Source organism: Drosophila eugracilis, unplaced genomic scaffold (genome assembly GCF_018153835.1).
Source record: "Drosophila eugracilis isolate 14026-0451.02 unplaced genomic scaffold, ASM1815383v1 contig_353, whole genome shotgun sequence".
Classification (NCBI taxonomy): domain Eukaryota; kingdom Metazoa; phylum Arthropoda; class Insecta; order Diptera; family Drosophilidae; genus Drosophila; species Drosophila eugracilis.
Window position 1 is genome coordinate 632766 of NW_024573209.1, and position 13248 is coordinate 646013.

Genomic DNA, 13248 nt, shown 5'->3' on the forward strand with positions numbered 1-13248 from the left:
ATACCGCAGATATTAGCATGTGTGGCAGTATGTGAAATTCACGGTGAATCATCATCGCTGGATCCCAGACACTTCTTAGACCCCCGATGAGTCCACAGCTATTCTCATCTGATGGTAATTCTTCAATGATACAATGAGTCAAGTACCGTTCGTTTTCGCTGCCATTCTCAAGTGCTTCGATTATTTCATTTAAAAAGAAGGAAAAAAAAGAATTAACACAATTCAAACGATTCCCGAAACCAATGCTGGGACATTGAACTGGACCAGCATGCCACAATTTGTGGCTCGTTTGCCGAGAGACCATAAACCTCTTAAATCCCCAGGAAAAAGCGAAGGGAACAACCTGTTTTCAAGCCACCAACGCAAGGGAATCTGAAGAGAAGAGGGAAATAAATCTATCTACTCTCAAAGCAAAAACAAATTTTAATTTAAAAATCCAAACAACGAATAATATATGAACTTTAAGGAAGAAAATATAGAAAATATATAATATATAAGACCCTCTTATAGCGATTTAAGCCTTTAGCTTTTATCTTTCATTTTCGCGTTCGTCGCATCAATAATATTTTATTCCTGTTATGTGAAGGAATTTCTGGAGTGCTGGTTCGAGTTGGACATGCGTGAGGTTGCAAGTCAGTTTGTTTTGGGAAATTTAATTTCCCTAAGAAAAACATTTTTATGATTCTTTAAAATTATATATCTTTGGGCTGAGCAATAACAATAAACAAAAATTACATGTTATTTGCTTGAAAATATAACTTAAGACTGATTAAATATTATATTTAAAAAAATTATATTAATGATAAAAAAAAAAAATAAAACACTGAATATTTTATTTCAAAACTAAGTAGGAATTTGTATTTTGTATTTAATCTAACAAAAAATAAAATTTCGGGTAAAACACATTAAAGATATTAACTAATCATCACAATTTTCAAGTTAGTATATTTATTTATTTAAAAATATTTCATTCGGGCATTCCAGGAAATAAAAAGACATTCTTTTAATAATTTTGGGTGATGCATTGCTGACTAAACGAACTAATCAAAATACTGGGAAATTGTCAAAACAACTCGAACAGCGCACAGTGGGTAGATTCCGATTTAGCAAAGCATAAAAATTATGTTCATAAAGAAAAGGAAAAAAATATATATAATTTATATATTTTATATATATCATTAAAAAAACATAAAATTATTATTATAAATATAATAAATCGAATAACTTGATATAATGATGTAAACTATAAATGCATATAAAATCCATTTCTACACAATGGATTAAATTCGAATTTTTGTACAAGGAAATATTTTTATAAATTCTGTTTTTGCCGACGAATGATGATATGAAATGATTTTTTCAATGTGTTTTGAATGTTTTTTAAGTCTTAATAATGTTTATTTACTATGACTAAATGTAGGATTAAATATGTTTCTTAATGGGTCACACATTTTTTCATAAAATTATTCCATTGGCCTGTGATTTATCATTAAAAACAAGCAAAGCGATGAATTTTTAAAGAAAATGTAACGTAACTCAAGTGAATCAAATTTTTGGCTTACTCCAATCGACCCACTGTTCAGCCCACTGTTCGCCTCTCGAACATGTTCGATGCAACAACCGCATGCCGATGCATAGGACGCGATGGCAAACCAGTTTTCGTTGCGCCAGTCATCGACGGGCAGCTCGCGTGGACAGTAAGCCTTCGCTTCGGTCGCTCGTTTGCTTTGCGCGACAAATACAATTTGAAAATAAAATTTTGGCCCAAAGCAAAATTGGTTTTTTCAATTTGCCAAAACCACAAGCGCCAAACTCCGACAAACCGCAAAGAAATGCGACGCGACGCGCTGCCAACAAATTGTAATTAACCTATAGAAGTATGTGCAACCAAGAAATCAACCAATCAGCCAAAGAAACCAAATTCAAGAATTAATATGTCAGCGGAAATATCAAAACAAACGTGTTTGGCATCCCATATGCGAAAGCAACGCGCCAAGAAAATATAAATAATACCCCCAAACCGACGTCAGCAAACAAATTGATCTGATCCGGCCAATAAACTGCTTGAAAAGTGCCCAAGAATAATAAAAAAAAAATATATATAAGCAAAAAAGATACATTTGTATCTTTCGGCATGCACTTTGCAGTTTCCCCTACCATTTCCCTTAAAACCCCCTACCCCCCTTTGCCAAGCAAAAGATACGCAGTGTTTATTGTGCGAAAGTAAAAACTACCTGCAACAGAGACTTTAGAGACCTGCCCAGACCGAAAAACCCGAAAAAAAAGAAAACCAGTTTTGTGAAAATTATTGACTGCGCTCTTGTATTGGTTTTAGTTTAGTTTTTATTTCTCGTTATGCTTCTTTTTTGTTTGGCTGCACTCCTTGGTGGATTGCTGAAAGGAAAATGGCAATAATAACAAGCCAAAATTGGCGGCTGCCAGCGTTCAGATAGAGGAGTCATAAATTAAGTGAGCGGAATGGATAGCAGTGATAAGAAATGCAATTGTTGCAGACATAAATTACGAAAGGTGTCAAGGGGTTCTAGCTTAAAAACTGAGCTCTAAAAGGTGGCTTAGCTGGTTTAAGTTAAGGAGTTGAGGGACTTAAGGGAAATGCTGTTAGATTGGAAAACTGATTTTTGAATTAGATTTGCATTTAAGTAATGCGACTGTAATTTATTATTGGTTTTTTCATGTTAGATTCTAGTTTCTATGCAGGAGAGAAGAACTTTATTGGCAGTGAGCTGAGCCAGTCAACAAAAAAGAGAAAAATTAAATAAAGATATGAATTATATTTAATAAAAATCACATTAGACAGGCAATAAACTTAAACTTACTGCAATCAATTATTTGATATTTTCTTAAAAATCAGCCCGTTGTTAGACACCCAACCTAATGGAAACCTCCCTTCGTTTCTCCTCCCACCCACAGTCAACTCGAAAAGTGCAACATTCCCCCATAAATAATAAGCAAGCGTTGCAGTTAAGTTACCGCTAAATTCAACGATCCAACTATTAAAAAACTAAAAGAAAAAACAAAGGAAAAACCTTCAACATAGTCTAAGCAACAGAACGGAAAATGCTCATGCACACCACATCCATTTCCACAACGTCGACGGCCACCATGACCAACTCATCGTCCTCGGCCACGCCCACACCCGGCTCGACCTCCTCCAACAACAGTGCCACGCTCGAGACGCTTCACCAACAACAACAACAGCAGCTGCAACAACAATTGCAGCAATTGCACACGAATGGAGCCAACAATTCGCGTCCCCCCTCGCGGGCACCCTCCATTCTGGACAGTCCGACACTGGCGCGTGTGGAGCGGGCTCGTCTTCGACTGGAGCAGCAGGAGCGTGAACGCGAGAGGGAGCGAAGCAGTCAACGGGAGGGGGGTGGCAGTAGTGTGGGGGGCGGTGGCGGCGGCGGCGGTGGCAGCAGCACTGGCACCGGCAGCACAGCCACAACCATGAATCGTGAGGATAGCCTGGAGCGCAGCATTTTGGATCCCAAGGTGAGCTTACAGCAAACTCAGCACAGAGAGAAATTCTTGAAATTAAGATAAGATTGTCTCTCTTAAAGATCTCTCATAGATCTTAGACTAATAACTTAAATTATTAACTAATAAGACAACATCTTCTTATTTCTTAAGAAAATAGAAAATAACAAATCTTGAAATAGATTCTTAACCACTTGTCATCATCACCTTTTTCCTTCAGTGTAATATTCCACATACTCGTTGGATATAAATTACAATTAAGATGGGGGATCGAGAAAAGCCTACGTGATAATGAAGGCCCAAGTACCGCCGAGTCTACTATCGCTGCGACTCATCTGAAAGCTATCTGGTCGAAACATATATTTTTATCTTTTAATTTATTGAAATTTTTCGTTAAATAATTCTCAGATACCTTGAGAGCTTGATAAATGGCTAGGGAGGGTCTGCATTCGGGCCAAAGAAATTTGTTAAATTCTCAGAAAGCCAACTATTTAGAGCTTACATCATACTAAATTTAAATCTTTTAAATGGCTGAAGTAGCATCGTTATTCCAGCTAAAGAAATTCTTCAAATTCCACTTTTCCAAAGCTTACATCATCCTCCATAAAGTCCCTAAAATGTGATCTTTTAGATCGTTAGAGCCTAAATGACTTGTTCTTACATTAGTTAGATAAAATCAAATAGTTTTGATGAATATTTTTGTCAAATCAAGATGAAGAAAGATGAATACAGGTTCTAAAAGTATCTTAAAGTATTTTAGGCTGCCTGGACAATCCAAATACTCCCCTTAATGTTCAATTTGATATCCGATCTCCTCCATCCTCATAAAGCTCTTATTAGATTTGGTCCATAACCAAAACAAATGCCTTGGTGATGCTGCAAATTAGTGGCTACCTTCTACTAAAACCGAATGAAGCGCGTTGGAAGAGGAAAAGGCAAATTGAACAGACGTTAGGAGGATGGCCTAAACCAAATAAGCCATATACATATTCTTCTTTTTTTCTGTTCTGTTCTGTTCTCTTCTGTTGGCCAGACCGCAGTTCTTGACAGGGCCATTTCACTAATGGCCCAAGTCCCTCCCCTTGGGCTACAGTACCCCCCTCCTTCAGGCTATAGGTTACTGACTGACTTACCATGCTGAGGAAACAGCTACTTTTCTCGCTGTCCGAACACGACCTTCTGGCTATATGTAAATGCTTTTTATTTTGTTATTATTTTGTTAACGCTCTTATCGCTGACGGTTTTTTATCTTGACTAGGCTGGGGTCTCATCATCATCTGGCAAAAGCCTCTTTAGGCTCTGCTCATTTTTATTTCTTTAAAGCTTACCACCGAGGACCATAACCAAGTTCCCCGGTATCCCTCACTCTCTTTGCATACATACGAGTATATGGAAATGGAGGGTCAGGTAGCTTAGAACCGAGAGGTTTCTCTCAGGTAGCTGGCCTCGGCTCATGGCTGAAAACATAAACTGAGATAATGAATTGCGAAATGTATATGTATCTATTAGGTAGACAATAACAATGTTACGCTCGTAGATAGCGAAGAGCTAACATGAAATGTAGATAGGATTTGGTGAACTCTTATCTGTGAAGGGAAGTCTTTGCCCAAAGAATGAATGAAAATGATTGAAAAGATTGTCTTCTTTATATTTTCCCACATTTAGTGCTTTGATTATCTTAAATAACTTCCTCTTAGTGCTGGCAAAGTTCAGCTCTTATGTCACATCATCAATTCTGTTTGGCCCTTAGCCAGCACCAGCAGCAGCAGCAGCAGCAGAGCTCAAAAGCCAAGTCAAGACTGATTACCTGATACAGGCAAAGCCTCCCTCCTTGTCAACTCGTAACAAATTGTACGTAAGAGTTTTCGGGCTAAATTGCCTGCATAATTTCCTTCTCTCCCCTTGAGCTTGTTGGGAAACTGCAGCCAACTTTTCCACCTTTTATTTTTTGGGAGTAAACTCTGTCAATAGCTGGCCCCCCTTGGTCTCCTAAATCTTGCAGGACTTTTTTTCCGTAGCCTCACGAAATCGATACAAATTGCGCAAGAGGTCTGAAAAACGATTGTGGGTCAGCCCTTTTTGCTGCAGAGGGTAGGGGAGGGGGCTCTGGAGAGTCAAGTGGCAGTCCCAGATCGTTGAACTCGCGGCAAGAAAATAACACCTCAGCCGAGTCATAATTAGTCACACTTAAAAAGGCATTGGCCCAAAGACAACGCGGCCCGTTAGTTGGCCATGCGAAATATGAGCAAAAGTGAGGCAGACACCGCAGAGCGAAGACAAAACCCCCTCTGGTAACCAGAGACCAAAAAATAGAAACAAAACCAAGGAGTTACGAGTGAAAATGCCCAAGCTTTTCTACGTGCCAGCCGGATTTCCATTGAGATATATATATATATATGAGATGAGTATGAATGTTTGACCCATTGTGGAAGTGGAAGATATACCATGTCCATCTTGCAGCGGCTCGTTGCACTCGGCTGCAGTTGCAGAAGGGCCCAAGTTGAGGGCGCATCTGGAGCAGAAAGGTGGTTCCAGTGAAAAGACCTCGAGAGGAGAAATCTCTTTCAGTTTTTTTTTTTTTGCTTTTAGCTTTTTGATATGGTACAATGTTTTTGTCATAACGACACTCGACAATGTAGGACCCAGTGCCACGTAAACAATTTCAATAAATTTTACATTCAATGTCAATTTATTTTCTGCTCTTTTGGCGCGCAATTCAATTTAACAGCTACACATTCCCCACGAATATGTGAAAATGTTCTGGCTGTGTGTTTTTGTTTTTTGCAAGCAAATTACAAAAAAAAAAAAGCTAGCAAAAAATAGAATGATAAATGAGAAATACATGTTTTTGTATTTTACATGCCTGAATGCGCAGAGAGGCCTTAGAAATGGTCAGCAAATGCCAGTGTTTTGATGTTATGCAGTCGAGTGTTGGGTTTTGAGTTGGACATGGGGCATTGGGCATTGGGCATTGGGCCTTTGGATGAGTCCGGTTTTTGGGGGCATTTTGGGAGATATATGACGGGAGGTATATGACGAAGTGCAGGCGAAATGAGAAAGTTAAGATCAGAGGTTAATATTTTTCAGGGGATTGGCCTAATGTTAATTCCCCTTCCGAGGAACCTATAAGTGACTCATAAAGTGCACTTGAAACACCAATGATATAAGCGATTTAATGATTATTATTAAATCATTGAGTGAATCAGCTGGTTGCCTATATATACAGTATAGATCTTAATAATCAACTCGACTGTTTGGTTTTGATCGATCGATCATATCTAGACCTCAGATATGCAGATAAGCATTCCCAAACTTAAAAACTGCGTAATCTTCATATATAACCCTATCTCAACCCTTTTCTTCAATTAGCCAGTCTTAAATTTATCTAAAAATAGAAAAAAAGCATACAAAAACCCCAACCAAGAAAGGGGCGATTGTTGGGTAGAGGAACAACAATAACAGTAGACCTAGTAACCGCCGAAAGGTAAATAAATAGAAAACCGTGGGGGGGGTTAAGCCAAACTGCAGCCGGGGTAATTTGAGTCGTTTGGCCATTTGCCTCTCCGAATTGCCTTCGCACACGCAAGGCCCCCCAAAAAAAAATCGTTGAATAAATCGAGAGACAAGTGAGCGACGCACACACATTCATATATTACTCTTATCGGCGAGGAAAATAGAGCAAACCCGCCTCGGAAAAACTAAAAGAAAACTAAACAACGGCGTTTGGGAGGGTGAGAAGACCAAAAGAGCTAAAAGAAAGACAGAAGCGTTTCAAAGACGACACGCAAGAAATGCGTAAAAATAAAAACGAGCCAAACAAAATAATACAGAGAAAATCATTTCATTCAACCCCACAGCCCCACCCCCTAAAAGAAAACGCCCATCGCCCCTTTCGGCTCCCCACAGACAACCCCTCGAATGTTTTCATTCATAAAGGCGAAAAAGAGAGGAAAACTTTAGCGGAAAATATGCTCTACAATAAAATATACAAATAAATGGCCAGGCTTAATGCAAATAAAAGGGGGGATGGGCTGGCTGGGAGGCTGTGTAGCTTTGATAGGCTCTTCAAATGGATGGGGATGTGAAAATGGGCGGTAGGGGGTGGTTGGGTGGTTGGGACAGCTGCTGTCAGCCACGCGAGGGAATTTTCCAGTCAAGGCAGCAAAACCAAATGGCACACAGAAGTGCAATTTTCGTCGGCGAATTGGGGTAAAAGGGGAGCAAATCACAAATGCAAAAAGGAAATGCCAATGGAAAAATGTTTTCCTTTAGCGGATTGGCAGGGGGACTTCCCGTCTTAAAGCTACAATTTTTGGGTTACATTTTTTCAGTCCGAACAATTGCATTTAATATTCTGTGGCTTCTGGTTTTACTGGGTCTGTCGGAACGTTTTGATGTTTCGTTCTTGTTTTTTGTTTTTTGTTTTTTTTTTTTTTATTTTACATATCTCAATTTGGTTTCCCTCTTCGGGCGTGTAAAGTGATATATCACAATTAAGCTGCTCCACAGTGACCCACTAAATTCAACAGCGACATCAAAAAGCACACTGAAAAGAAATTTAATACACTTTATAGTGGATTTTGGAAGAGAAATATAGTTTAAAATAAGATGGAACTCACTCTATTTAAGTTTAAACTACCAAACTTTGTTGGAAAGACTTTAAGCTTACTTTTATAGTTAAAAGTTAAAACTCTGCTTAATTTCTTGAATTTAAATTAAAATCAAAAAGATTTTCCAGTGCTCAACAGCTGCAATATTGTTTTTTTCTCTTTTCTTAATGCATTTTGATAGATTGCATTAAGTGCGTGGAGATGGCATAATGTAGAGCAACTTTTAAATTGATTGCATTTGGTGGGGAGGAGGGCAGCGAAAGGGGTATCTTGTGGGTGGTTTGAGAAAACTGAGTGTGAAAGGGCTGACCTTTGTTAAGCAGCAAATGGTTCAATTTGTTTCAAACATTTTTCACATCACATACGGGAAAAGCCTTAAGAAACATATGGTAAACTTTCATGCTGTCGATAAGGGCAGCAGTTGCTTTTTTTTTTTGGAAATTTGTGAGTAAACAAATTAAAGGGAAATGTTTACTCAGACTTTAATACAAATAACAAGAAAAAATAGAAGAAATTTGAAGATAAATATGTTTACTAATATATGTATTTATTTTCAAATTTATTTATTCATTTTTGTTTGTTAAAGATTATGAATTTTTTTGCAAGAAAACCTGACACACTTTTTCAAATGAAATTCATAGCCTAACCAATTTGTAGAACACATTAATTTTAGTTGCTGTTCATCCATTACGTTGAGTTGGAACTGCATTTCTGCGGATTTTCCCAGATCATCCACCTCGCTATGACAGTTACTTCCATGCTCGAAAGCTTCTGAGATCCCGCTCTGGCAGCTTCCTCATTTTTCCACAACGACGACGACGACGACGACGACAGCAATGTCTGGCAGGAGGAGAAATGTTTCTTAGGAAATCTGTCGAGACAATGGCAACTGCATACAATTTGCATATTACATCAACATGTTGCATGCTGGCACAGTCAAGATTGCAGTTTGTAGCAGCGAAATGTTGCATATGCAATTGAGTTAAGCGCCCTGCACTACCCCCTCATCTCTTGCCACGCCTCATCCAAGTTAAACGAGGCGTGGCAACAAGATGCACCCAAAGACGATGACGACGACGATGATGATGATGTGGAAGACACAGCCGCATTGCAATCAGTTTTTGCTTTTGTTTTGTTTCTTAGCTACATTTTCTGTGGCAAGTCGAATGCGTGAGTCGGGGCAAGCATTTGTTTCCCAAGTTGCAGCAACTTTGTGGGGGGCTCTATCATGCACTTGCCTCACTTAAAGTCTGTCTTCACATTAAATATTCACAAAACATTGCAGAAATCAGCAATATCTACTTAGGCCTCCCGGCGCCACGCCCCCCCTCTACGCCCTCTCCTTGAATTTATTCATTGCTCTTTGTGTATAATTTCTTTATAATTGCCATTTCCCGTTTTAATGAATTGTTTATACTATAAAAAGAGAAATATACACAGAGCGGGTAGGCAGGAAGAGAGGGAGAACTGCAACAAAGGGGAACAGGGGTCATGGCAACAGCAACAATGCCCCCGAATGGGGCAACCTAAAACAGAGGCCCAAACTCAAGCCCACAGATACGAGAGCACGCATGGTGCACTGAAAAAAATAACTTTGGGAAATGAGAAAAATGTTTTCCGAATAGATTTTAAACTAATTACAAGGAAAATATGTGTTAATGAAGTTTATCTTTTTAAAATTAGCTTGCTAATAATGTTAAAAATATTTAAAAAATATTTAAAAAATACATAAAAGTTTCTCAGTGCGCTGACCATTTTCATTGCTTCCGTTCTCCACTCGTTATGGTTGCGTTTGCACTTTACTCTTTTTTTGGCGGTAGGTTGATGTTGCAACCGTTTGCATGACAAACGGAAATTGTTTTCATTTGATTAGTGCGAGTTGCGTGGAAGGTTTGCGAGTGTGTGCTTGCAACATGGGGGGGGTTAGTTTTTTGTTGGAAAAAAAGAAGGGTTTGTTGGATACCCAGGGAGCGACCCCCTAACCATAACCGCATTTTCGCTACAAGGGCACGAACTCTTAATGCATTTTGTCGACCGCATTGGGGTTTCCAGCGTAAATAGCGCTGATCAAGATAATGACCATGATGATGATAATAATAATGGCCATGATGATGATGTGAATGAAGGTGTGTTGTCCAGCCTAGACTTTGTTTTTTACGAGCTTTTAATGGTATAATAGGACCAAGGAGTGCTGCACTCACACATCATTAAGGTGAGTCGTGTGTGGGGATATGTTTTATGGCTATTTGTGGATAGCAGACATTCATCATGGTAGTAACCAGACTAGTTTCCTAGGATAACCTATAAAACTCTTAGATTAAAATAGGTTTTTTAATGTAGCTTTTTGCTTTTTCTAAATGAAAAATTTAAAGTTTCTCCTTCTCTCCACTCTCCACCTTTAAGAATGACTCATTTAAATAGATCGATTAGTTCAACCCTATTAATAGTTCACCTACCTCAACATCTGGGACTCATAAATTTTCTTTGGAATTTCAGTCCCCTCTTGGCTCTACCCCTGCCTCTCTCTATCACTATCTTTATCTCTAACTGAGCGAAATTAGTCAACGCTATCTTAGAAAATAGCTAGATTAATTTCGAAAATCTTATCAATCGATGTAGTCTAGTTAGCACACTGGCTTTGGCTCTTATCGGGGAATTCTTGTTACTTTAAAACTCAGCGCCGGCGGCAATGAGCCGCCAGCCAATGGCCAGAAGTTGACATCATGCCCTGGTATTTACAGCCGCTGAAAAGCAAATAGAATTCAAATTGGTAGCGCGTATGACATCATAGTTGGGCGGTTGGGGGTGGTAATAACTGTGGAGTGGAACGGCAAGAGGGTGCTGACTGCTAAGTGGGTGCCAAGTGCGTGTGGCGTTTACATAACTTAACCACTGTGTAGAAAAATATGTAACCCTGTCATAGGTTAATTATGATTCATTCCATTTTTAGACTTTAGCAAGGAAATGTTTTGGGAATATTAAAATAAAATTATGTTTTTTTGAGATATTTTTGGTAATATTTAATAGCTATAATAAGTATTGCCCCCCAATAAATACAAATTTCTCATTCGAAAAACCTTTCTTTATATAATTTGAAAAATTCAAAAACCAATTTAAGTCTCTTTTTACCAACTACAACTTTTATTGCTTACATAAAATATATCAAAAACTATATATTATATAAAAATATTTTAGTTTTTCTCTATTCGAAAATTGGCAACAATTAAATTGACAATAAAACTCCAATTTATTTCTGTTTTTTTCGTTCCCACACAAAAACTCCAAAAAAACAAAACCAAAACACTCTCTCTGTCTTACATAACCGCAAACAAAAATATATATCTACCCCGCCCCGTGTTTCTACCTTTACCCCCACCACTACAAAAAACAACACAACAACAACAACCACTCCCACCCGACAAATGAAAAACTCCCATAAACAACGGGGGGGTTCGGGAAAAACGCAAAAACAATTTAGAAAGAAATGGCGCCCTGGCATCAGATGTGGACGCATATGAAACGCCTCTCGCACGCCTCCAAAGTCAATTCGACGAGCAGCCTGACCGCCCAGAAAACCGATGTGGGCGTGGGCCATCATCCGAATATGACACCAAATGCAACAATAACAACAACAACAACAGCATCAACAACATCCTCCATGCCCGGCAAATGCATTCTATTCCCGGATAAGACGTCCTCGCTGAAAAGCTCTATGTATACGCAACAGGTGTACTTCAGGCCCGATATGGTACGAACTAAATCTTAGATAATTTCCATCTTAAATAGAGTTTATTGGCATGGTTTTGGATTGACTTGGTTTTGGTTCTTGGCTCTTGGTTCTTTCAATCATAGTAGAAAAATCGCTTTATCTTCGTTTTTTTACTGGCACTTTCCCGCCTTTATTTTAAGAGCTAATTTACGTTGATCTTGGCTAATGGTTTTATGGATCTTTGACTTTGGTTTCGTTACACAATAGCTTAAGCTTTTCGTTTCCCTAGCAAAATATTCAAGCCATGGCGAATTTTTGAATGCATCTACAAAAACACTTGAAAGCTCAATGCGGCATTAAGCGGAGAGTCGAGTAGAAAAAAAAAACATATATATGAATGCAATAATCATAATCATAATAATAATCTCCGTAAACCAACGACATAGCAAAATGCCAGCAATTGACTTTGCCAAGGCAACCGCACAGTGCACAAACGCCAGAAAAAGGGACAAAAGTGCACCACGAAATCAGTAAGCACAACTTTATGATGCATGCAAAGTTGAGCATTAGGGGGGGGTTTGGTATTATAGATGTGGTATTATGCTAGTAAACTACAGTGGAAATTGGATAAAGAGGAAGTGTGTTACTAAATTTTACAAAAAAACAACTCAAAATGAATCAAAAAGGCAAAGAAAATATAATAAAGGAACTTAATAGAGTATTGAATTTAAAATTAGATCATATCTTAGTGACATAATATTCAACGAACTTATAGTTAAGAAAGTGACGAAGAAGAAGGTGATTTAATTTTAATCGTAAATATTATAATTTGATATAAAATAAAAGACGCTTTTAAAGAAATTTGCTTTTGAAATTTGAAAAACAAAGTACAAAACACAGAAAGCCTTGAGCTATTTTTTAGATTGTTTACAAATTTTTAAAATAATTTGAAAGGACAGTAAAGTTTAAGACTTCCTCTAACAAAATTTTATACCAAACTAGCATTTAATTTAAAAAAGAGCCATATAGTTTTTACTGTACACAACACACATCAAAACCACTCTCCCACCATCCATCAAAAATGCACCATAAAAAGCTACCGAAAACATTTTCAACCCCATAGTTCAACCCCCTTTTGTTTTTTTAGACGAACCGCACTTGTTTTCCTATACTTGTTTTCCTATATATACTATATGTACAATATATAAAAGTATTTTCATGCTGTGCCAGCAACATCACAACAAATTTAGTTTGACATTTTGCTTGGCATTTGTGTGTGCAACTTTCGGAAATGGCTCACCGAGAATATTTACAAGCTTTTTACAGCGGACAGCCATTTAATGTCAGCTACGTGCGGCTGTCATAAGCTTTAAGATAAATCAGCTCAGGGTCAAAAGTATCTTTTGGCCGATATGGTAACAGCATAAA

The 13248-nt window shown here is 38.1% G+C and overlaps 1 protein-coding gene across 6 annotated transcripts in view; it reads left to right on the plus strand.

The window, feature by feature from the left end:
* Positions 1 to 1561: 1561 nt before the first annotated feature.
* The window catches only part of LOC108110733, a 40768-nt gene continuing 29081 nt past the window's right edge, over positions 1562 to 13248 (plus strand). For 2 of the 6 annotated variants that reach the window (XM_017219923.2, XM_017219928.2), the window contains exons 1-3: positions 1562 to 1877; positions 2932 to 3516; positions 11590 to 11859. In XM_017219923.2, the coding sequence (XP_017075412.2) occupies positions 3079 to 3516; positions 11590 to 11859 (708 nt within the window). In that variant the 5' untranslated portion in view covers positions 1562 to 1877; positions 2932 to 3078. The remainder of the gene's footprint in view (positions 1878 to 2931; positions 3517 to 11589; positions 11860 to 13248) is intronic. The other 4 variants (XM_017219926.2, XM_017219927.2, XM_017219929.2 and 1 more) reach the window with 4 other exon arrangements.